We start from the raw sequence: 24,799 nt of genomic DNA, 5'->3' as shown, positions 1-24,799 counted from the left end.
TTTCATAAGCAATGCATCCAATGCAAATTTCGGAAAATATATAACAATTTGCAATCCACACCGTAAAACAAACAAATATTTGGTTGATTTTGCGTGATATTTATTTTGATTCAGCATTCTCTATAGTTTTTCCTTCATTTTCTTTTCTCGCTCTTATCGCATATATAAATCTTTATTTAGTTTGTGTGATTTTTCATTGTTCTTATTTTTTTTGGTACAAATTGTATGCGTTAAGTTTTGCCATTTTATTAATTTTTTATTTCTATTTGTAAATCTTAAAAATTATTATTATTGCGCAGCTCAAGTTTATTTGTAGATTTGTTTAAATACGTTTATCAAAGTTGACGGCGTGGAAATATATAAATGCATCCGCTTTCTGCTTGTGGTTCAATTGTGTAGGCATTTTAGTTCGTACAATTCGTTATAGTAATTAATTTATGCATTATGTAGATCTTTACACCTCGCTCTAAACACCGTCATGTACAAAAAAATACTCTAGATTTGATTTTAAAATGTTATTTAATATTTATAATCTCTGCTTTAGTGAAATTTAGGATTTAACTCTCATATCTTCCCAACCATCAGTTTAAACTTTGCGCTAATTTGTTGTTTAGGTTAATTGGGTTCCTTTCATTACTTAATATTAGGGCTAGATTATCAACTAAATATTGTTGCTGCTGATATATGCGTCCCACTTCGTTACGTCACCTGGAGGCCGGAGTCTAAAACAGTACGAAACAAATGCTGGAAATGCACACAGGGTAAAAATAAAACTAGAGGCTGCCTCCTGCTAGCACAACACTCGCTCACAATTTTTACAAATAATACAGAAGCCTACTAATTACATAAATAAAGTAAAAACCATTTAAATCGATACGCATACACATAGAAATTAACGTTAATGAACTCTTCTCTCCACCATCCATCCGATCGCCTCCGATATTATGCGGCCAGTAGGCGCTGTATGTTCTTCGGCGTGTTCTCCCCGTTCAAGTGCTTCGTCGTGTACCGCAGGGCGTTCAGCAGCGGCTCCGCCTTGATGGCCGGCTGCGCCTGCAGCAGTCGCACGCACCCCTTCACGTCCACATGGGCGCCCCGCACAAAGGCCCCCTCTGGATGCACATGGTCGTAGAGGATCACCAGGCCGACCATCACGCGAAGCACCAGCATTTTCGTGTCCTCGCGTTCGATCTGTTGTAGGAGTTTTCTGTAAGAAAGAGAAAATATTAGAAAATATTAGAATAATACATATTAGATATATTTAATTGAAAAAAAATTCACATATTCAAGAATCGTAGAATCGTTAAAGCAGATTCCTATAAAATTTTATTAAACTTACGGATTTTCCAGCATCCTCAGGCACACCTTCGCCATTGTTCCGAGCGTTTCCGTCGTGTTCTGGACGTCATCGGCATTGTCGTTGACAAACTTTGAAGTAGCCTCGCTCAGCACCTTGAGCATGGGCGTGGCATGGGCGTAGAATAGAGACATCCGGTTGGCCAACTCCGTACTGACCAGCATGTTCTCCGTGGAATCCACACGCTGTCGGCTGACGATGCGTCTGTAGTAGCTGAAATCATTCTGTATGGCGGGTGTTTTCATCTGCAAAGAGAAAATGTTAAAAGGTAATCAAAATTTGATCATTTATGAGGGCGTTTATAATAACAATTTAAAATTGGCGAATAAAACCGATCTATAAATGGAACTCTTGAAATATTATATTTAAAGACTAACTAGAACTAGAATTATCTTTATCGATTCAGTTTGAAAAATCAGTCAGTAAGATCAAAACAATCACAAAGGGGTTAAAGGGCATATTCAAAAACAAATTTTCACAAGTAAATCATGGACAGTTCCCAGACGGTGACCACAGCAAAGGAACGCGAGCAGTATCGCAAGGAGCGTGAGCAGGAAAGAAAGGATCGTGAACGAGAAAGAAGGGATCGTGAACGGGAAAAAAGGGAGCAGGAACGGGAGAAAAGGGAGCGTGAACGGGAACTCAAGAAGGAGCAGGAGCGTGAACGTAAACGGGAACAGGAACTGGAGCGCCAGCGGCGTAAGGATCGCGAGCGGGAAAAGGAGCAGGAAAGGCAAAAGCAACTGGAATGGAAACATGATTTGGATAAGGAACTCAAGCGTGAGCGGGAATTGGAGCGGGATCGTCAAAAACAGGAAGCCTCCAAAAAGCCAAATTCGGAAATCGCAAAGTTTGATGAGGAGTTCCAACGGGTCATTGCAGATTTGGAGCGCCAGGTGGTTAGCCTGGACTTTCGCTCCAAGACAATGGCCACCATGTGGATGGACAAGCTGCGCCAAACGCCTCACAATGCTGCCGAGGCCAGATCGAGAAATATAATAGCAGCCCACTTGCTCAAATGCAGAGGGGAAAATATATTCACAAAGGAGCCCTTCAATCATCCCCCACCAGTCGATAATTTGTCCACCATCAGAGAAAAAATGGTTGGTATTTTATTAAATTTTGTATAAGTAATGAATGAGTGAATGTACAATGTACATACCAAGTTGTCTTTATTTTTGAAGGATAATAATATTTGTTTTCTTCTAGTACCTGACCCGCGATAGTATGTGCCATGGAATGCCATTGGCCAAAGAGGCAGAACCGAACTCTCATTTAGTCAAACTGTTCAACGACTCATACGATGGTGGGGAATTCCTGAGCCGGCTTCCCGTGCCACGCGACGGCTCCTTCTTCATCCTGCACTTGCATCCAAATTTATAAAAATTTGTAACCTTTCTAAATTTATTATGAAAATATAATTTAAGCACTGTCTCTATATTTCTATTTATTTTTTGTTTTTGCATTTGTGGAGATTTCACAGTATAAAAAATTTTGGAGCAAATAGGCAAGAAAATGCAAAGAAAATTAAATAATATTTATAAAGGACAATTTTTTAAATAAATACTTTTTATTTTTGTCTCAAAATGCATCACAGCTAGTAACTTTACCAATAAATTGATAAAGCAGTCAGCAGCTGTCAGCTGTGCAGCTATTGGCCATTTTCAACACTCGCTCTTGTTAACCTCTAATTACCGTTGACTTCAAAATCTAATTACTAATTACTCGGTACGTGACACCGCAATTTGCCTGCTGGCCGAGCTGAAAAACAGTTTTCCACCTCGGGCCAGGCCCAAAACAACGATGCCGCACTTAAGTTGTCAGGGCTGGATAGAAAACGTGCGTGAGAAAAAAATCAAACTAACTTCAGAGATTCGCCGCCGCCACATTTTTGAGTCAGGTAAAGTTGGGTTGCTCATCCAATCACCTTGACTGAGGCGCTGCAAACGAACATCATGCACTACTCTACAATCCTATACTATATAGTGTCGAGAGACTGTTGCGAAAACTCATATAAATACGTTATTAGCATAAATCGTTCTCAACAGTAAGAAATGAAGCCGCGAACAGGACGGATCGTTAACAGCAGACACCTCAACTTGGTGAGTGTTGTACCCATATAATATATGGATTATTCGACACCCGAGATGATTAATCTATTAATGATTATTTTTAGCTTTATGCATTTCTGCCCCTGATGATAGATGCAGTTTACGGGGCACCTCCGTATGCATCACCTTATGGAAATGCTTATGCAACTCAACCCTATTCCTCGCCAGAAGTGCAATCAATATGGACTGGTGCCCCGATTGTGGTGAATGATAATCAGTATGGTGCCCAGGAACAGCAGCAGTATCCAAATGTTAACGCTTATTATGGAGGGGAACCGATTAGGCAACCCTATCCAAATTGGAGGAGGGAGGAGCTACCAGCGACACGTGCTCCAAATCACAACTACAACAATGTGCCAGGATACTTTTACTACCAACAACAGGAAACTACACCAACGCCTCCTCTTCAGTATTCCCAATCCATTCCGCCTCAACTTCAACCTTATCCTCGATTCACTTCCGAGTTGGATTCCAGCGATTCGCGTCGCGAGGAGGAGCAAGTGGTCCAAATAGGAGGCAGTCGCTCTCTGGCCCCAAATAACTACCAGAATGTCTACAGCAACGTTGAGAACTTCTATACACCAGCTCAACCCTGGAGGAGTCCCAATTTCGAGGCCAAATATGCACAGCATTATGCCGACTATTTGCGTAAATATCCCAGACGCCTGCAGCCAGTTTACAATACCCGCGAAGATGTCGATAAGAAGTGAATTTTACTCTGTGTTATAGTCAAATTGAATAAATCCTCTCGAGAGCCATTACGCTTTGGTTGAAAGCGTGCCAAGAAAACAATTGACCAAAAAATTAAAACAAAAATCTAATGTTGCAGTATTTTACGTATTGAAATAACAAATTCGTAGAGGGTACGCCGCTTTAGAAAAGTTATATTTAAATAACAAATTTAGGGAGGTATGCAGTTTTTTGCGCATTGAAATAGCAAATTCATAGAGGTATTCCACTTGAAAATCGGATAAAAATTAGAAAGTTATGGGCCTAGAAGTGCTGGGGTCTGGACACTTTTATTACCATCTCTCAATTAAAACTTGTATCAGAAAAAAGCAACTTGAGCGACTTTTACTATCCACCATTTGATTTATTTCCTGTTTAATTTTTAGGAATTCCTCCAATCAACTACACAGTAATTTTAGCTACACACTGCACAGTGGTTCGGCTTGTATGGGGAGAGCGGCCAAAAATACTTCTAGTTGAGGTAGGGACTTGAAACTTTGCAGAAAATTTTTGTATATTTATCCTAAAATAATATGTAAAAATCAGCCAGATCGGGCAACTATATCATATAGCTGCCATATGAACAATCGGTCTGATATTCAGTTTTTATATGCAAAATTGAGACAAAACAATTTTTAATTATGGCAGAACCATGTAATAATACTTTATGAACCGATGCAGGAAGGTAGTACCACGGATATTTAATGATAAGTAGTTTTGCTGTTTCTAATGCACACTCTCCGAATTTTGCAGAATTTATATTGTAGCCTGATGAAATCGCTTGCAAAATTGTTGAGCATCTTATTATTTCTACTGCTATACAAGGCTATAATCAAGCCTGTATGGACCTACGGGATCCAGCTCTGGGGTACTGCCTCCAACACAAACATTGCGGCCATCCAACGAGTGCAAAACAAGGCGTTGCGCATAGCCTCTGGAGCACACTTCCTAACCACCAATGAAGAGCTGCACACGACGCTGAAGATCCCATGGGTGGCTGAGGAGATCAAAAGGATTAGCACCAATTACATGGCGAAACTGTCAGACCATGACAACCCACTGGCCATTAACTTGCTGGACAACAGCACCACCACTAGAAGACTCAAGCGTTACCATCCCCTGGACTTGCCATTCAGAGACCCAGGCTAAGGCATCCCATGACCTTTTTCCTATCCCTACCCTAAAAATTAAATTTCTTTAACTTGTCAATGTAATCATAAAATTTAATGATTGTCCCTGCACGGACAGATTTTAAATATACTCGGGCAAAAAAAAAAAAAAAAAAAAAAAAAAAAAAAAAATCTTATTATTAAGTTCTCTTCAACACCTGTTATAATAGCAGACATATCAGGATTATTAAAAAATGCCCTGGCAGTATTGCCATCGTTAGAATTTCCGCTTCCGCCTGCTTTAGGCTAGGTTACCTTTTTGTATTTTGCAAGCCGCACGGCACCTTACGGCACTTGAACTAAACTTTCTTATATTCTTAAAATGCTTAAGAATATTATACCAAAAGATTTGTGAATGCCAAAGAGTGCCATCACAACTAAAACTCTAACCAAACACAGAAAAGACAAACTAAGAACGTTCACAATTATGTACTAAATACAACAATGATTTACACAACACACAACAAATACTACATATACTTTTTATTGTAAAAAGAAAGTTAATACCTTTCTTTAAAATATTAATCACTTCCATGGCACAAACGCTTGTTTTAAAAATGTTTAACAAGTTTTTTGCGGAGAGCTTCACTTGCACGTTGCTTACGCTGCAGTACATAATGAATATCATGCTATCTCTTTCGATGCTATTCTTGAAGCGGACAGACGGTGCAAAACAAAAAGATGAATTAATTCAAATAGCTAGACCAATTATAAATAAGAATTGGTAAATTTAAAGTTAAAATTTGGACTTTGGTTTTTTTATTTTGGGCCTACGGGCTGGACCACTGTGCACTGCAAGTGCCTCTCGATGTCAAAAGATTTTTCTTGCAATAAACTCGACGTTAAAACGAAGCCAGTTACAAGCAAAGTCAATAAATTGTGCAGCATACTTTGCGGCCCACTGGAAACCCGGCAACAAAAGCGCAGAGACAATGGATCTTTTTTATTGGAGAACGGAAGTAGCTGTTAGTTGGAAAGCACGTCTGAGCTATATACACAACTTTTACATGAGAATCTCGGTGGGCCGGGCAGCTGACACTTTGAGCACACAATGAACGTGCAGTTTACAGCGTTTAACATCATCATCATCGGAATTATCGTCATCGTCGTTAGCATCATCATCATCATCATCATTATTATCATTATCATCGGGGGCACAAACTTGCAGACTCTAGACATCAGAGAGCAGAAGCCGACGATGGCGATGGCGATGACTTGGGTATCCATCCCTACCTAACCCCCTGTACGTCCTAGATCCCTCCTTCCCCAACTTTACACCGCTCCCCAATCGATTTGATGAAAGTTTCGACAAAACGGAAGCGAGCCATGGGAAATGCGCCATTCACAGGGATTTGCCATTAAACAAATCGATTTTCCTGGGCTCCGGACAATCAACCGACATATTTAACTGCCACTGAAAGCGAGGTGGCTGGAGAATGGTTTTAACCCAGTGCGGATACGTTCGTTTGCATATTGAAGCCATCTGATATGATAACAGTTTGAGTCAATATAATAATATGGAAACTTAAATTAATGAAAACCTTTACCTAAAAACTACTTTAATAAGCTAAGGAGAATAAACTTCTCAAGTTAATGGATTTATAAAGAATTATTAGAAACAGGAAGAAACACTAAAGACTCCATTTGAAACTTGTAATGAATCCAATTATATTTTAACAAACAAGAACACTATCTTCAACTCTTAAAAATAAAGAAACGTCAGAAAAAAACTAATGTATACTTTCTGGCAAGCCATTTATCCCACGTATCACTATTTATTTGACCTTAGCTGTGAGCACACCGGAGAACTTTATTCACTTCACAACTTCATCCGGTCATCGGCAGTTTGTTCGTGGGCCATTTAGTTTGCGTGTGCGTAAGTGCCTCCGATGCTCCACTGTGGCCCGAATGAATGCACGGATGGCCAGAAAGATTTTTCATCAATGGGCCGCAGCACGCGCTCGTCTTGGCCAGTTAGCTAGTCAGTCAGTCAGTCAGCCAGGCAGACGGCAGCCAGCAAGCGAGCAAAAAAAAAAAAAGCCAGTCAATTAAAAATGCAACCACGCGCACAATGAGTTGGCAGTGGGACTTGGTTTGGCTTCATTTGAGTTGGCTTTTTAGATACATATTGCTTTGCTTCGACTTGGCTGTCGACATCGCCCACATAAGGTAAACAAACAGACAAGCAGGCAGTGAAGAAGACAGAATTTAACCCACTAACAAATTGATAAACAGACAGGGCAAAAATCAATGCAAATTCACAGAGGTGTTGCATCTGTTTTGTATCTCTTTAAGTTGGTAAATTTAAAATATAAGCGAATTCGTTTCAATGAGAACGTTATTTTAAGTAATGAATGTATTGCAACTAATTGTTTTTCGTGTTAAAATATTGTTATTAAATTTCCGAAAAAAACAACCTTTTAAAATGTTAATCACGAACGAGTTATCATTAGTTTTCAGCTGTCACTCATAACTCTTTTAATGGAAATTAATGGGTTAACGCTATTTGAGGTGGGTGTTGTACCGCCAAATATGGAACAGATAGCTTGTAACACCCAGCTGTCACAGCCACTCGAACTCAAACTCAACTCACTCACCTTGTACTCATCGAACTTCAGCACGAACTCCAAGATCTCGGCCAGCTGCTTGACCAGCGCCTGCTGGGTCTCCAAGTGCTGTGTCGGATTCAGTTTGCCGCCCACCAGCTGGCCCAGCAGCTTGGGCACAATCTTGTCCAGCTCCATGGAGTGCTCGTAGCAGCGCTTCAGTTTGTTGACCAGTGGCAGCACCGCCGCCCAAGCCTTTGCCGTCACCTCTGGCGAGGGATCCGCGATGGCTTCTCGGATTTCCTTGCCGGCACCCTGAAAAGATTCACGGGAAAAGAGGGAAGAGACGTCAGTCAATACGTTCGACTCGGAACTGGACTAAATGCGAGTTTGGCATGCGAACTATAAATGGTTTGTACACTTCAAAATTCTGGGATGCAACATTTTCTAAGCCTATGAAATTCTTGGTTTTTATTTTTTACTTTCACCTTTAGTTTGTACTCGTATGTTATACGTTTGTCAGGATTTTATTCTGTTGTTCAGACTCTTAATATCAATTGATAATTTTTTTCAGTGATCTTTTTCTGGGGTTTAGTTTTTTACAGGCCTCTAAAAAAAAGTATGCCTGCTGACCACATTTCATGCATTTGTTTTATTACAATCAGCGAACTGTGAGCCATTGTGGCCAGCTAGTTTTCATCGAGGAAAACTCTGCGTCTTTATTTGTGCGGCACATGCAACAATAACGACGTCGAAAGCCGCGTGCATTGACCGACCGGCGCAGCGATTTTTATCGATGCTTTATGATCTACAAAAATAAAATAAAGGAAAACACACACGGCACCGGGAAACTGGAGCTAACGAACGGTCATTGCATGATGTTAAGAGTTCGTTTTGTACAATCAGCAAATGGCGTTGATTATTTCAATTGGGGTCTTTTGGCATTTTTCTAATACATTTTAAGTGGCTAATAATACCCAAGATATTTTATTTGCAGACTGCCATCCAAGTTGCCAATGCAACAAAAAGGTGGATAAAATATGAATAAATTTAATTTACTTTAGTATATTTTTTAAAGGGTTTTTATATTGCTGGTGTTTGGTATCAAGTTTGGTACCAAGTCAACTCTAATAGTTGGCTAACTTAATTATGGCTTCCACGTCATTTTTTGTTGACCAAACCACGCACAACATAATAACATAATTATATACCCCTGCCGTTTGTTGTTGCGTGTCTAACCCATTATGCCATATTGGCATAGATTATAAAGAATTATATATAGCCAGCCCAGCCTCCTCTATTGAAAAGGTGCGAGTTACGCACAGCTCACTGGACTGCGAAGTTCAAGCTCAGTGTATTGGAGTGTGAGTATCTCCGCAAAGAAGTAAACGAGTGTTATTTTTGGTTTGCACACCTCTCCGTAATATAATGGACTAGCACGTGTTGTGTGTTTATAATTAAATCGCTGCGCATATCAACAAACACTCAGACGGAAGGCAAAATGCTGAGCTGCACTGAAAGGTAACTTTTTCAGAGGCATCTGTATTCAAAATAGAAAAGTAATAAGATCAAGAAAAGAAACAACATAACGCATGTACATACAACTGATACATTAAAAAAACCTTTTTATAAAACATTTTAAGATTTAAAGATCTACGTTTCCTTAAAAGCAATAAAGCTATATTTTTGGTAAAAATATTTTGCGAATACATTTTTTAACAGTGTAGCAGTGCAGTCACCCTCGTTCCCCAGCATTCTGCTTTGAGTACTTTGGCATAATCATAATAATAAGAACGCAACTGTCTGCAGCTAGCGTTGAGCAAACAGTGCATCTGTGATGTTTTGGCTTTTGTTTTTCACTCTCGGGCTCTGTGTGCTGGCATTTCTTTTCACTCTACATAATTTACACCTGTCTGTAAGTCAAGATCTCATGTCCTTGGCTGCTGCACTCGAAGCCTCCCAGAATGTTTAACGCGCGCAAACAAGTAAACAAAATGTGAGGGGAGTTGTGATAAAAATTAAGGGGATGAGGACTGCTGTCGTTGACTTGGCCTTAGTCGTCCATTTTACACAGAAAAAACCAAAATAAAAACCAGTTTTAGTTCAAAACTTAATGTAGGAACTTTAAATTTAGAAAAGAATTTAAAAAAATATCGCTTGTTTAATAATTTATTGAGTTAGGGATAACATTGGTTAAGTTTGCATAAACTCTTGAATAGATTTTAAAATCTATGGATAGCCTTTCATGTTTAAGTTTAAATTCATTGTGATCTCTCGTCCGAGAACATCGTTGGTTTTATGTAGAACCTTATCTTTAAAATATTTTTCCTGTGTGCATTCCCATTTTATTCAACGGCATTGTCTCGTTTACGCCAGTGACTCTCTAAGGACTCTTGAAGCCACGAACCGAGCACACGGTCATGCAACGGAAATGGTTCTGGCCTGGTCCGTTCACTTCTCCTCTCTTAGGCTTTTGAGTATATGGTTTTGAAATAAACGTGGCCTGTGTGGGCGTACTCTTGTTTACTAGCATTCCATGCCAGAGATTTCAAGCTGAGATTTTCGGAGAAGAAGAATACTTGTGTTTCTCCACATATGGCCAAGTATCGTTAGGCAGCTCACTTTTGTTTATTACCCTTGCGGGGGGCATTATGATACAGGGCAATGGTTTGCCACGCGATGGGGGAATAATTGACGGTATGATGGCAAATGTTCTGAATGAGTTTAATAGACAAACTTCGAGGTTGTTATTAAAAGGCGAACTCAACTGATTAAGCTAGTAAGTAATAATTACATACTTCATGATAACTATAATATTTTTGTTATACATGTTTATGAGATCGTTTTCTTATAAGGGTATTTAAATACTTTTCAATGCCAAAGACATGCCATTTTTCCCCCGTTTTCTGTTGATGTCCATTGCATTTTATCTCGCGTCATGTGCAAGTCAGATCCAAAAGAAGGACAGAAAACAAAAGGCGTAGGTGTTGCAGGGGAACCTAAAGTCAAGTCACAGGAAACGGGATCGGGATGCCTGCATCGCATCTCCTGTCCAGTGAGCAATTGTGTTGATTCATCACCGCATCCCATGTTCTTACGTTTCAAACAAAACCACGATGTGCTCCATTTGTAAGCACGTGCTGTCTGCTTCAGCGTTTTTCCAAGTAAACGAGGAAAATAAGAAGAAAATCACCCACAGCCACAACAAACTTGAACTTGCCTACTCGAATGAAAAGAAATCATAATAAACCAACAACCGTTTTTCGTTTTGTAACTGTTTCTTGTTTGGGCTTTAATTAACACTGGCCCATCATCTTGCTCATCAGCAGCAGAAGCAGCAGCATAAAAGCGCAATCAGTCAGCGTTTCATTTGCTCCGCGGAGCTGCAAAAACCCCTCACAAAGCTAACCACACATAACCACACACCACACTTAGATGAATAGTTAATTAACTTTGGCGAGTGTTGCATCTGCCGCAGAATGGCAGTGTTTTTAATTGAAAACGAAATTAGAGGCAGCAATGCGGAAATGCAGAAGTGGGGAGAGAACGGCCTGCCCTAGATAATTGCCAATGACACTTGGCAGTGTTGTTTAACATTAGCGAACAAGATCATGTTTTAATCGCAGCCCCCACTCACTAAACTGAGAACCTGATCCAAGCGCCAACTTAATCGTAATCTTAAAACAGAGAGAACAATTTTCCGACCTTAGGGATTTAAATTTCAAAACTTTAATATTTGGTAGAAATATTTAATAGTAATAGTAATATGACTTAAAGCCCATTTCAAATATGTATCAAAAAACTGCAAAATAACCATTGAGTATCCAAAACACTTTAAACTCTTCTTTAATTATATGTATTTATAAAGTTTTATCGTTAAAATTTCCCCTTGTGCGGCTGTTTATCCCAAGTGGCGCTAAAGTGCAACTCAGACTCGCTATTGGACTTTCGCCCACAATGGAAACGCGTGACGTTATAAAATAGTTGATGTCATGTGTTTGTGAAAGGAGGGATAAGGTGGGGTTGGGAGCCGGAAAAGTGTGGGTGGTGTTGCACCAGACGAAATGGAAATGTTTCCATGGATGCCACAGAAGTTGTTTACAGCTTTGGCGATGTGTTTAACAACAAACAGTTCCCCCGAGAGGACAGACATGCCAAACATGCCGGGCATTTTTTCTGGTTTTTGCTGACATTTCGTTTCATAAAAAAGTGACTGCGCTTTTCTAATTTCCCTTAGCTTTGCTTGCATCATCAATGGCAACGTTTCAAATTCCCATCACGTTGTAATGAATCAATGAATGAATCGCAAGCGAACAAAAAGACAAAAATTATATACGGTTGTATATTCAAACAAAACAGAGGAGAAATAAAGTCGGAGAACCACAAATCAATGCAAATATATTCTGGGAATTAAAAAGACCAAAACAATTTCTCAGAGGTGGGCTCCCTTTGATGACTGACAATTTTTCATCATTTATTTTTAATAGGAAGGATTCCGAGGAAAAACCAGAAAACGAAAGCGCAAATAAACAAAGGAAGCTGATCCCACAGACACTCGGTCGCCTTTGATGACAACACTTGAGTATCAAAAGGCACATATGTATAAATAAAATACAAACGAACTGCAAGTGCAATTTTATGACGACAACGATGACAAGCTATGTATGTCTTCAATTTTCTCATAGCGCCACTTAAATGACTAACAAAATCATAAATGTTTCATAATTTCCAACGAATACTTGTGTTTATGTTTTTGCCTTCCGCTGACAAGAACCTCTTAATAATTCAATGTTCACAAGAGCAACGCTCAAAAAAGTTCTCCGTCGGTTTATTCCCGTTTCAAAGTCGGATATCAGCAGACATAATATGTAAGTAAATATATATATATCCGTACACTAACGGAAACTCTAGCAGCATCATTAATATTTAATAAAATTCTTTGAATCTAATAGAATTCCAATTAAAAAATGATTCTTGGAAATCATAGTATAAAAATTCATTTTAAAATTATGAATGAAAATTATAAAGAAAACACTATGGCTCAATGACTTTTAATCAGTAAGTCTGATTCAAACAAAATTATTCCTTAAAGTATATTTTATCAAGTTAACATTTCGAAAATTTTTCTATAAGCCCCTTGTTTTCAAAAGTATATCCTATTTGTTTCCTGTGTAGGCCTTGCAAAATTCTTTTGTTATTGTTGATGTTGCGTTACACTTGTAAAACTGCTGACTCGAACAAGAAGTCGCAACTATGGCTTTTGTGAGTCACTTTTGAATCTGAACGATCATTGACTGGGGCTTTTGTCGGGGAACAGAGACAGGGAGAGTCCGAGGGAAAGAGATAGATACAGATAGACATGCAGAGGTGAGAGGCAAGTTTTACTTTTGATTTTCACAAGAATGCGACAGAATTGTGCATCATTCAAAGTCATTTGGTAAACAATAGCAACCAGCAATTAAAACGATCACTTTCAGTTGATGCAACGCTTTATAAATAGGGCCTTTAAGTGTGGCGTAAATCCCAGATGATGGTTTCCAGCGAAAATAATCTTTGCGACATATTTGGTCATTAAACATTAAGCAGAGAAGCTTCATTGCTGTGAATCATTAAAATATTCAATATTAAAACAATCAACTGTGAAGAATTAAATTTATTTTAAATAAGATTAAATTAAAGATAATTCCAACACACACGGAGCGTGAGTTGTAAATTTAATTACAATTTACATTTAAATAAGCCGTAACAATGTGCGAATGGCTTTACTTTTTCAAGGGCCATGGGCTTTCGGTTGTCACGAGTACAGACGTAATTTATCAAGATAATCGAAGCGACAACATAAAAAAGAGCCAAAAACAGCAGCAATTACAACAAAACCTGCGATTGCCATAAAGATAAGATAAGCTTATAGGCATTATCAATGTCAGGTGAGAGGGGAATAATGGGCCAGTGTAGAAGACGTAAAAATTCAGTAAACTAAATACCCTTAAGGGATTTTACACATATAATTTATTTACATTTAAGAATGTAAGTCATATATGAAGTTAATAGTATCTAACGTAAAATAATTCCTTGATTAATTAAGCAATTGTTAGGATTTCAAAACACATTTTACTGTGAAAACGACTTTCCCATTTAAAATCATTATTAATTGTCTTAGCTTCAGACCACTTAAAGCCTTTGGGGTAAACTCCCCCAAGCCTCCCAAATCAACCTCCAATCTCTACGTCCCTGAATCCACAGACACGAAACGAGCGATATGGCAAATGATTGCATTTAATTATCGACAGCAGTTTGCTTATCGGAAAACCGAGTTTGACGCATTTCATTCGGGCAGCCAAACAAATGTCAATGTCCCCAGGGGAAAACTCCGGAATATGGATAGGCAGAGCGGGAAAAGAGCTGTTGAATTCCGGTAGAACACATGTCACTCCCTTGTACTCAATTAAAGAAAATAAATCACATTTGTCATTGGGGTAGGAAGGCTTTTATATCGATTAATGGCCGACCTCCCCAATGCCCCACAACTTTAAAACAGCTGTTGAAAATTCGGTAAAAAGGAATATAAAAATGGTGGAAAACTTTGGTAGCTGCCGGCATTAAAATTGACAAAAGAAAAATTATAAATAAAGCAGAGAAATTCCTGAAAAATGGCACAGTTCTCCCCTGCCAAAACTTTATTTATTTTGTGCAAATTACACGCATAAACAGAGATGCCAAACAGTTGCTCGTAAAAAAGATATAAAGTAAAGTAAATACTGTCTGCACAGACGCTGCAGTAAAAGCAGCTGAAATGTTTTCCCTGTCATTGCACTTTGCACTCGCTTTTCTAAGCTGCTTAGGAGACTCAGACATGGTCGTAGACCTTCCCCAAGAGTTGTAAATTGGTCATTTGACAATTTTAAAGCCACTTTAGCAGGGAAGGTACTTAAAACACCATTTGCAGAGCAGTCAAACGTCTATATTTCTGTTTAGACAAACATATAAATTAATTTCTGAGGTTTGCTTCAGGCTGCGGTTTAATTTATTATAACCTTTGGGCGCAGCAATGCAAACTAAAGCGAGTAAATAACGATACTCGGGGCGTTATTCAATTAAATTAAATTCGGTTAAATGAAATCAGTCCAGTGTCATTTTAATAAACCACAAAAATGTGTCATGCAGAGACAGTGCGTTTCGCAGTGCTATAATTTTATTTATTTCACACTCGCGTTTTTAAATAAAATTTAATTTGCATCGTATGCATGCAATTATTCTTTTATGATCCTATAATATTGAAACGCACTTTGGTTGTCACGAAATACAAAAGAAATACAGATTTGCGCCTCAACTTCCAGCCAACTCAAAACGAACAAAAACAATTATTTTAAAGTGCACTTAAAACCCGTGAAAAAGATACTTGATATGTAGACCAAACAAATTGCTCGTTGAGCTTTACAGTTTAAATGTGTACACTTTAATTTACTTGGATTTGTTTACGTTTTATTTATCTCTATTTTTGGGCGCAACTGATTTGTGGTTGATGACGTCGGAAATACGAATATAAATACGTTAACGTCGAGCTATAAACAATTTGGAAATGGCTCCATCAAATCAAACTTGGAAAAGTGAAATGCAATGAATGTTGAATTTCAATATTAACAGCGGCTAATTTGGACAATAAAGGTTAGACATTACGAAATCACATATAAACTGCTTTGAAGCGCACTTTATGACGTGGCTGTTAAACTTAAAACCTCGGGGAGTTCCATTTGGGGATCGCCTACTATTTGGGAAACGTTGTAAATTTCACAAATGCGGATGTTCGTTTTTTAAGTGACGTTAGAAGCAATAAATTTGTCTATCTACTGACCTTAAAACTGTTTTCATTTTTTTTCTCTGTGTATACGTATAGAATTGTTTATGTTTGTGGTTTCTCTATTTTTGGCAAAATTAATTTATGGCTTATGTAGCCGTAATAAAGTAACTAAAACTTATCAAAAATTTACATAAAGCAGCAGTTAAATAGGTTTAGAAAAGCTAAATGCAATAATGATTACTAAAATGGTTAAGCTGAGGTTTTATTAAATTTTATTATAGCGAAAACTATGAAAAATACGTATTATCGGTTAAGCCTACCTTTCGGTGACTAATTGCCAAAACCGCCAAGTTTAATTTTGATAATTTGTAATGTATGCAAAAAGGCAGAATTCAAAAGCTAATATAAAATCATAATTTCATAATATTCAAATGCCGATCTCTGGCACGAACATTATAGCGATTATAGCGTCTGACCAACCGAATGACCAACCGGAAGTTGGCTTTTATTTCGCTCTCCAGAGCTTTGTGATTTTGCATTCGCGCTCATCGTTTAAGTTATTCGTGGAATGGAAAACTGGAAGAGGTGGGAGTGCCGACGAGAGATTCAGGGGGTTTGGGGGCCTATCTAATGACTGCTCATTCCGATTCTGTGATTATTTCGATTGCCGCTGAATGTCTGTCGCCCTCCAGTGTACAACTCTCATTAAGTACTTAAATGTGCATAAATTTATTCATACGACGCCAAATCGTTTTTTTTTTTTTTTTTGTATGTGGAGCACACTCTTTTAAATGGGTCGTTTGTACAACCATTTTGGAGTTGGACTTCTCCCCTTGAGTGAAAGCAGCTGCGACTGAGATCGGATGGAAAATGGCTCTTAAATGGGGGGAATATGACAAATCATGATATTATTAGGTGGGAAATTTGGGGATCATTTTGGTTTTTATTAGACCAAAAGTCTGTTGGGGAAATATTTTTAAATTTTGTTAAGTGGGATAAGTGGAATAAAATATGGTTTACATTTTAGGCAGAAAGTTTTATTTATAGTGTTATGTTTATCAAAACCGGAAAAGCACAACCAGAATTTGAATATTTTTTATTCTTTTTTTGTAAGTGACTCAAAGTGTTTGAAATATTTTTTAAATTATCTAAATAATTGAAGAATAATGACTCAGCTGTCGGCAAACTCATTGAGCTCACTATTTTGACTCAGAGTAGCAGCCATATCAAAGATTATACAACAATTAAACCACAAAAAGCTTTGCTGATATTCAGCACTTTACACTTGTTTTCCATCGAGGTTTAGAAATCCAAGGTTGTGTATTGGGTTTCTCAATGTGTTCGACATATGTTTGTCGATCATGATATCTGAAAATGTGTAATGGTTATCAGCGGTATTGAAAACCACAAAATTTATAGGTTAATTCATATAATTAAATAATACCTCATAGCGGTTCATTAAATTTCAATGGCTTTGGCCCACAAACCCGATAAACTTTTATCTGAGCAGCACCCACACGATGTTGCTTGTTGATATATAGTACTTTCGTGTTTATTGTTGTTTTTTCCCTATTCTTCAGGTGAGTGCGTAAGCATCGTTATTATTATGACCGTTGTTGCACTGAATGTGGGACTTTTTCTATTATTATTATTTGCGGCCCTTTGTTGACCTTGTTGTTGCTTGTTTATTACGCACACACAATAGGCGCCTTTTATTCCCTATCTAGTCTGGGCCAATATTTGACAAAAGCGTCACTAACAAGTGCTGATAAATCAGATAGAAAAGCCTATTACAGCTGGAGAAAAGTCGAACGAATTCTTTGGAATGAAAAGGTTTAATACAATGTTTAAGTTTTTATTTATTTTATTTTACTTTCTTATTTTTAAGATGGACTGACGTTTTTAATGTTAAGTCAATATAATTTCAAATCCAGTTCAAATATTATTTATCAATCATTTTTGTTCAGTTTTAAAGTCTTCCTATCTTAAAACTCAACTTAAGAAAACAAGAAATGCAAGTGAAAAAGGAAGAACTCTGACTTTTCCTCTTTTCATTATGTTTCTATTTATAGCAACTGACTTGGAGGAGGAGGCAAACAAAAAAACTAAGAAGTTTTTGCCATTTTGCCAGCTTTTGGCGCCTGGCCAACTATTTTTGGAAAGAGGTAAGAGGGAATAATCACCTACTCCGCAACCAGTTTGTTTGCCTTGACAACCAGTTGTAGCAACCCAAAAGCCACCCACTCATTTGGGGGAAAAAAGACCGCGCAGAGCAGTCGAATAAAAACTGCAATGAAAATAAAAATGCAACCCGCAATTTAAGCGCATTTTAAATACCTCTGGTTAGCTCTAGAAAAGCATGTAAAAGAGGGACGTTGGATCGTTGCACCAAAGGGTTAAATGCCCGTCGAGGTCGTCTTTGTTGGTTTCATTCCCATTTAAGTGGGTCAACACAAAGGAAATGAGCTCATTGGTATACATTTTCCAGTTCATTTGCGTTGATTAAAGCTTTTGGGCCTGACATTTGTTTGTCTGCCACCCCGCATTTTCCCCTTTCCCTTTTCACCGCTTTGTTGTCTTTTTGCGTCTGAAACCCAATTAATATTTTGCACACACCAATGTGAATTAGAATTTGTCGCAAAAAGGTCACATGCACAAGAAAAAATATAACTTTGGAAGAAATTTGAAAAATTTGTACAAAAATAAAACAATTTCCTTACATAAAAATTAACTTTGTTTTCCATTTTAAATTTTTAGTTTTCACAAATTTTCCTTCATTTTTAGATCGAGTTTTGATAACAGTTTGCTTAACATATTGAAATATCTTATCTCGCTTTTCAGAACCATAAAAATTGGAAGATAAAAATTAATATTCATGTTACATTTTCTTATCTATTTGATGGAATATTAACTAATCTTTTTTGTTTTGACTGTAAAAAACTAAGTTAATTATTTTTTCTAAGATAAATTTTAACACAATTTGTTTTTGATAAGAAATATAATTAACATCAAAGAAATTTCTTTCTCTGTGGGTAACGAAGAACGGTGTGACTAATTCTTCCCGAAGAGAGGCAAAGAAATATCAGAGTGTGAAGAGCAACGGCAAAAGTTGGTTAATGACGTCAGTGAAGCGATAATGAAAGAAGTCCGCTCACCGGATCAGATCATGTGGGCACGTGCGTGAGTCAGACCATCAAAGAGACCCTTAGAAACCCATTGGAAGAGCCAAAGTTAAAGTTATATTGGAGCCAATAAACAACTTAGGGTCTGTCAATATTAACTATTGCAAAGAATAACATTTAAAGGCCATATTATACATATACTGCCTCAACGTTAAGTGATAAATATTCTGAATATTTATAAACAAATATTTATAGAAGAACAGATTCATAAGCCTTTCAATAAAATATTTTTTGTTTACTTCTTTGTTGCTTACTTACTAATTTAATCAAAATTGTTGGATGATATTTTTGAAGAAATAATTCAGAATAATATTGACTTATTTAATTCGTTGCGGAGTTTAAATATTTTGAAGCGCTCAGATAATTCCCAGTAAACATTTCCAAAAGGGTATGAGAATTACGACTGAAAGAGAGTACAAACTTGCACCCAAGATAACGCTCAGTGCGTCTATTTTCTCACCCTGCCAAAGGTTAAATACTCAATTTGTTGCTCGCTTTATTACTGCTCTTTTTTGTTGCTGTCGATTTCCTGGCGATTGTTGTTATTTTTAGCAAGTTGTTGAAATTATCAGTTTTATACTTTTCTGCCTTTCGGGACGCCCAAATAGAATTAAACTGCTTTAGAGTCTATAAAGTGGCGTATTAAAATTAAAAGCAATGACTGTAAATTTTATTGTTGATATTTTATTATTATTGTTTAATATCAATTAAAGTAACGATGACATTAAATAAAGTAAAATTTTAACGAAAACGCAGTTAGAATTTCTCAAAAATATATTATGTATAAAGAAAATCAGAAAAATTTTAAAACAATGTCCCTGAGTAAATAACACTGCAAGTGAAATTTCTTGATTATATCACATAGTGGTTCGAACTATAGGTGTCATTAAGCAAATGCCTAATAACCGGTTGGCGGGCTTGCGGTTAAACCCAGAGCAAATGACGCATATGGCTAGTGGAGACTCACCCGATAGATCTGTATCTCCTCGAGAACGACCTCCGATTCCCGAAGAACGCGCTCCACCTCGTCGTAGACCTCCCGCTCCGTTTCCGTGGGGGCGGCATTCTCGAAATCCAGGAAGACATCGTAGGACTTTGCGGCGCAACAATTCGAGTCGTCGCGTGACAGCAGGCTCAGCAGCTTTCCCATTTTCCTTGATTAACTAATACTTGTGGTGTTTTTGGACTTGGTAGTATTGGTTTTTCCTTTAGTTTTGTCGGTTATTAATTAGCACTTTTGGTTTACTATTTTAAAGCACTGCGAGGGGATGGGAATACAAAAGAGAAGATATGAGCAGCTGTTGCACCTGTTGTCACAAAAGGGCTTAATAAATTTTCTGGCTCCCTAAATAGCAGCTGCAAAAGTTGATAGGGATAGTTGGTGGGGAAGATGCAGTCAGGAACTTGTTTCATTTTTTGGAGGACAATGGAAAACAGCAACCTCAAGGGTGGGAAAAACGGTGAAAGCCAAACTCTGTTTTCAGCCCCCATCACATATGGGAAAAAAATAACACAGATGGTTTTGGTTACGAGAATTTCATGTCTTGCAGTTGGAATTCTAACTAATTGAGATCGAAAGATTTAATTTGGGTACATAAAACCAGCTTATTGATTGAAAACATTCATTGATTTCCAGTAAAAATTTTAATTTATATGTGTTATTATATTCCCCAAAAGAACATTTTTTCAACCATCTTTGAGAAAATATACTGAATCAGAATAAGGCACCAACAACGTTTTTTTTTTCCATTTTCCACACTTGCTGTCTCCCTTATCAAATATTTACTGTATTACTTTCGACCTCTGAAATTGCACTGCGGGGGTGAAGAGGAGAAGCAGAGCAAAGGAGAGAGGAAGATGAACGGGAGGAGAAATGAGCCATGTGTTTGTGTCTATCTTAGTTCGCATTGTCCGTTTGTGTGTGTTTCGCAGGAAATACTGCGAAATCGAAACAAATCGAAAATGGTAAACAAAAAAGAAACTGAGAAACGGCAAGGCCAATTTTCACACATCGTGCTAAGTAGGAAAAGGCCATTTTCCTGCTCACACAGCACATGTAAACACACTTTGCAAAAAAAAATATGAAAGGAGCAACAAAAAACGGGCTTGTTTTTATTGAAGAATTGTGGCCATGTGTAAGTGGCTTTTGTTTATCTGGCTTTTCGTTATCTCGCTGTTTCGCTCTCCTTTTTGCGCCTGCTTCGCTATTTTGCGCGCTTATCTTCACTTTTATTTATACATTTCCCAATGCAAAAGGGTTCGTCTGCATTGGAATTTCAATTTCCCTTCCTTCCTTTTTTACACGCTTATCACCTTTTTCACTGTTTTTTATTTCCTTCAAATTTTTTTTATTTTTATTTAAGAAGCGCAGCGGCGTTAGAACATTGTTGGCACCTCGCGGGTTAAATGCATGTATTTATGTTTGAAAACCACCAAACACACGATTTTCAATTCGATGCGATGCGATACACACGGCCGCCACAAAAAACGCAACAACAAAAACAAAACAACTAGAGTGACGAGATTAGAGGTGGAGAAACATCGATGTTTGGTCTTGACTATCGATGCTAAGTGTTTGGAACTACGAAATTGTGAAACACTAAAAAATCCTGTTCTCCCCTTACACTTGTTCTCAACCCATGCTAGCTTTGGTTCCAAATTCGCAATAGCCAAGACACATACCATTGTTAACGATGTATCGAATTCACGTAGTGTTGCAAAATGATGCATATATCGCTGTAGAACTGTGCACGCCGAAAACAGTGGAGTTTTCTTGATTACCATTTTCCGAAGAACTCTTGAAATTATCCTAAAAAAACCCAAACAACAATGACTGAGGAGCAGAAGAATGCCCAGCTGGATGACCTGCAGCGCCAACTGCTGGATCGGCTGGCCAAGAACGACACCAGTGGATTCAAACAGCTGCTGGTCGGCTGCAATAACGTGAACTTCGTGGACGACAGTGGGATGTCTTGTTTGGCCCACGCCAGCTTCAAGGGAAACCGCGAGGCGGTCCAGCTGCTCCTGGATATGGTGGGTATATCTGGCAATTGGACCCTGTCTTGGGGGTTAAATAACTCATTCAGCCACAGGTGTTCCTATTTGTAGCTAAAGATTCTCTTACATTCTTTATTACATATCTGACAGAAGTCAGTAATTCTTTGTAACATATATAGGTTCTTGTGAAAACCTCGTCATTATAGACTACATACTGTTATCCGCTGTTTCTACTTTAAAATTTATTATTAACTCAACCATCTCCCACAGGGTGCCGACATAAACCTGAATCAACATGGAGCTGACTACACGCCTCTGCATTTTGCTGCTCTATCTGGTAATACCCACGTTTGCCGGCAACTTCTGGATGCAGGTATTAAGCCGAGTAGCATAAACAGTGTCCAGAGGACCGCCGCCCAAATGGCCGCTTTCGTGGGCAACCACGCCTGCGTGGAGACCATCAACAACTACGTGACCCGCTCGAGTTTGGAGTACTACACCCAAGTGCACGGCCAGCAGACGGAGCCGCAAATACCGCCCAGCCTACTGAATTCCTTCCATGCCTTCGTCACCGAAATCAACCTGCATCCTGTGAGGATTGCCCTTAATGTGCAGTCGTTGGGACTGCTCAGAATCCTAACGAACCTGCGAAAAACGCTCGCTTTGATGTGCGAGAAGGAGATGCAGAAGACACATGACCTCAACGAACTGCTGGCCTTCAAGTTCCATTATCAGGGTTGGATTCTGGCCGAACTGATACGCTGCGAGGAGCAGTTCAAGGCTCAGCACAAGGAGAAAAGCGGCGAGGAGGCCGGCGAGGCCAACAAGAACGACTTCATCGAGATGTTCGTGAAGCGGGTGCTCAAGGAGAACAAGCTGGGCCAGCTGGACTATGTGGAATATACGTTAAGGGAGTGCGCTCGGGAGTTTCCTGTGCGGGAGTGCACCATCTTCCGGCAAATCGCCACGCAACTGGGCGCCAAGGATGCCCCGCCAGCTCTGACGATCCTTAGAAATGCAATAAACGGAATGAGGGGATTTGTGGTGAGTTATTATAAAAGTAATTTGAATACTCACAGTACTTTTAAAATGTAAAGATGTTTATCAATAGTTGCCTGTCTATTTATATGCTTTAATATCAGTAGAATATATTAACGAAATAGGTACTCTAATCTCATAACTTCTACTTTCAGGACGAAGGCAGCTACTGCAGCACCTGTGGCGCCGAGAAGCCGGACAAGAAGTGCTCCAAGTGCAAAGCGGTGCAGTATTGCGATCGGGAGTGCCAACGACTCCACTGGTTTATGCACAAGAAGAACTGCGCCCGCCTTTTGGCCCAATCGCAGTCCCAAAATCAATCGCAATCCCAGTCTAAAGGAGCAATCGACACCGCCGAGCTGCGCGAAGAATTATCCAAACTGACTGCGTAATCCAATGGCTTCTTTGTATCGCTAATAAATGTACCATAAAACAAGGAACTAAGCAGTTTCGTGTACTAAGTTATTGTTAGTACCGCCTGTAAGCTGCATACACAAAATAAGCCTCACAGTAGTAAATAATATAATTTGTATTACCAGCATGTAAAGAATTTGCTAACCGCAATTGATTTCCTTAATTTTCATTCAAAAAGTGCAACTACAACTGCCCAACAATTTTACACACATCAAAAGGCAAATAAAAGAGTATATTAAAAAATAAATTTTAAAGGAGTTATTGGGTTAAAATAAAATAAAAACTTGTATCACCTCTTTTTTTCAATGCTTAGTACAAATTTAAAATATTAACAGAACCAACGGATTTCTGTTATCTCTTTTCGAATGTTAAGTTAACAGCACTAGCATTAGCGGCATTCATCTTCGACACTGTTAGCTTTCGAAAATTCGAAAACAGCTGATGGCAGTTTGATTTGCTTGTTAATCTATTTGTTGCTCGTCGTTCGTTGAAAGTAGTTGAACAAATTTAAAAAATGGTGCAAGTTTGGTATATGGATACGGAGGAAACCGATCAGCGCTTAGAGCACCATCGCAATCCTCCTGCTTATTTGGAATTGGATGATCTTTACAAGAAAACCGGCGTTGAATACTTTAAAGCAAGTGAAATTACGACTTCAAAGTTTAAACCTTTTGTGACCTTGCGAGCTTATCTTGATTATTAATTTTTTGCAGATCAACGCGGACGCCTACCAGAGCGATAATACTCTCACCGAACTGAGGGCACAACGTGGTTACACGTACGATGATGAGGCAAGATTGGAAACAAAATAAACTGTTGGGGAACCTTTGTACAAATAAAATCTATTGCAGATCACTTGCTCGGAAAAGTGTCTTCCTGACTACGCCAACAAGTTAAAAGCTTTCTACACCGAGCACTTGCACACGGACGAGGAAATACGTTTGATTTTGAATGGATCCGGTTACTTTGATGTTCGCGAGTGAGTTTCGGAATTTATTTGTTTATTAGCTCACATCTGAATTCATGCTTATTGAAAAAAAATGCATTTTAGCAACGAGGACAATTGGCTGCGCATTTTGGTTGTAAAAGGAGATCTGATTATAATACCAGCTGGCATCTACCACCGTTTTACTTTGGATTCCAATGTAAGTGCTCTGAACATTTTATTACCAAAATATATGAATTGATTTTTTATTTATCATTTCATTTTTTAATAGAACTTCATTAGGACTCGTCGTTATTTTGTGGGGGAACCCGTGTGGGCTCCACACAACCGCCCAGCTGATGATATGGATTGCCGCAAGTCGTACATCAAACATCAGGCCGAAAATTTTGTGCAATTGAACAAGGTTTAAAAACCTATTAGAGCATTTTAATCAAAACTTGATATTTGTAAATAAAAAAATGTAAAAGCTGTTATATATCTTATTTTATATATATTTTTTTTGATACTGGTTA

The 24,799-nt window shown here is 38.3% G+C and overlaps 5 protein-coding genes across 5 annotated transcripts; 4 read left to right on the top strand and 1 right to left on the bottom strand.

Moving 5' to 3' along the window:
• Positions 1-83: 83 nt before the first annotated feature.
• On the bottom strand, positions 84-21,395 carry LOC108089738 (CYFIP-related Rac1 interactor B). Its single transcript, XM_017188119.2, has 5 exons — positions 21,206-21,395; positions 19,860-20,150; positions 7,964-8,227; positions 1,340-1,602; positions 84-1,207 (listed from the first exon to the last, which is right to left on the bottom strand). Exons 2-5 carry the CDS (start codon positions 20,040-20,042, stop codon positions 943-945), a joined length of 975 nt encoding a protein of 324 aa, XP_017043608.1. The 5' UTR covers positions 20,043-20,150; positions 21,206-21,395; the 3' UTR covers positions 84-942.
• LOC108089739 (putative uncharacterized protein DDB_G0271982) lies at positions 1,762-2,797 on the top strand. The gene is made up of 2 exons (XM_017188121.2): positions 1,762-2,460; positions 2,567-2,797. Exons 1-2 carry the CDS (start codon positions 1,846-1,848, stop codon positions 2,738-2,740), a joined length of 789 nt encoding a protein of 262 aa, XP_017043610.1. The 5' UTR covers positions 1,762-1,845; the 3' UTR covers positions 2,741-2,797.
• LOC108089740 lies at positions 3,141-4,289 on the top strand. The gene is made up of 2 exons (XM_017188122.2): positions 3,141-3,459; positions 3,534-4,289. Exons 1-2 carry the CDS (start codon positions 3,412-3,414, stop codon positions 4,176-4,178), a joined length of 693 nt encoding a protein of 230 aa, XP_017043611.1. The 5' UTR covers positions 3,141-3,411; the 3' UTR covers positions 4,179-4,289.
• Positions 21,396-21,621: 226 nt separating the features above from the next.
• On the top strand, positions 21,622-23,588 carry LOC108089763 (ankyrin repeat and MYND domain-containing protein 2). The gene is made up of 3 exons (XM_017188154.2): positions 21,622-21,925; positions 22,160-22,933; positions 23,083-23,588. The coding sequence occupies exons 1-3, from the start codon at positions 21,722-21,724 to the stop codon at positions 23,317-23,319; spliced, it is 1,215 nt and encodes a 404-aa protein (XP_017043643.1). The 5' UTR covers positions 21,622-21,721; the 3' UTR covers positions 23,320-23,588.
• A 205-nt stretch (positions 23,589-23,793) lies between these two features.
• LOC108089699 (1,2-dihydroxy-3-keto-5-methylthiopentene dioxygenase) lies at positions 23,794-24,769 on the top strand. Its single transcript, XM_017188047.2, has 5 exons — positions 23,794-23,978; positions 24,055-24,132; positions 24,193-24,320; positions 24,393-24,486; positions 24,559-24,769. The coding sequence occupies exons 1-5, from the start codon at positions 23,856-23,858 to the stop codon at positions 24,694-24,696; spliced, it is 561 nt and encodes a 186-aa protein (XP_017043536.1). The 5' UTR covers positions 23,794-23,855; the 3' UTR covers positions 24,697-24,769.
• The last annotated feature ends 30 nt before the right edge of the window (positions 24,770-24,799 follow it).

Source organism: Drosophila ficusphila, unplaced genomic scaffold (genome assembly GCF_018152265.1).
Source record: "Drosophila ficusphila isolate 14025-0441.05 unplaced genomic scaffold, ASM1815226v1 contig_106, whole genome shotgun sequence".
In the NCBI taxonomy this organism is placed as follows: domain Eukaryota; kingdom Metazoa; phylum Arthropoda; class Insecta; order Diptera; family Drosophilidae; genus Drosophila; species Drosophila ficusphila.
The sequence above is the reverse complement of the archived record's forward strand: the minus strand, read 5'-3'. Positions and strand labels throughout refer to the sequence as shown.

Bases quoted from the DNA above. Each gene is read 5' to 3' on its own strand.
- LOC108089739 (XM_017188121.2), top strand. From the start codon at position 1,846: ATGGACAGTTCCCAGACGGTGACCACAGCAAAGGAACGCGAGCAGTAT. The intron at 2,461-2,566 runs GTTGGTATTTTA...GTTTTCTTCTAG, and splicing joins CCACCATCAGAGAAAAAATG to TACCTGACCCGCGATAGTAT.
- LOC108089740 (XM_017188122.2), top strand. From the start codon at position 3,412: ATGAAGCCGCGAACAGGACGGATCGTTAACAGCAGACACCTCAACTTG. The intron at 3,460-3,533 runs GTGAGTGTTGTA...GATTATTTTTAG, and splicing joins ACAGCAGACACCTCAACTTG to CTTTATGCATTTCTGCCCCT.
- LOC108089738 (XM_017188119.2), bottom strand. From the start codon at position 20,042: ATGGGAAAGCTGCTGAGCCTGCTGTCACGCGACGACTCGAATTGTTGC. The intron at 8,228-19,859 runs GTGAGTCTCCAC...GAATCTTTTCAG, and splicing joins AGGAGATACAGATCTATCGG to GGTGCCGGCAAGGAAATCCG. The intron at 1,603-7,963 runs GTGAGTGAGTTG...TTCTCTTTGCAG, and splicing joins TGAAGTTCGATGAGTACAAG to ATGAAAACACCCGCCATACA.
- LOC108089763 (XM_017188154.2), top strand. From the start codon at position 21,722: ATGACTGAGGAGCAGAAGAATGCCCAGCTGGATGACCTGCAGCGCCAA. The intron at 21,926-22,159 runs GTGGGTATATCT...CATCTCCCACAG, and splicing joins TCCAGCTGCTCCTGGATATG to GGTGCCGACATAAACCTGAA. The intron at 22,934-23,082 runs GTGAGTTATTAT...TTCTACTTTCAG, and splicing joins ACGGAATGAGGGGATTTGTG to GACGAAGGCAGCTACTGCAG.
- LOC108089699 (XM_017188047.2), top strand. From the start codon at position 23,856: ATGGTGCAAGTTTGGTATATGGATACGGAGGAAACCGATCAGCGCTTA. The intron at 24,321-24,392 runs GTGAGTTTCGGA...AATGCATTTTAG, and splicing joins GGTTACTTTGATGTTCGCGA to CAACGAGGACAATTGGCTGC. The intron at 24,487-24,558 runs GTAAGTGCTCTG...ATTTTTTAATAG, and splicing joins GTTTTACTTTGGATTCCAAT to AACTTCATTAGGACTCGTCG.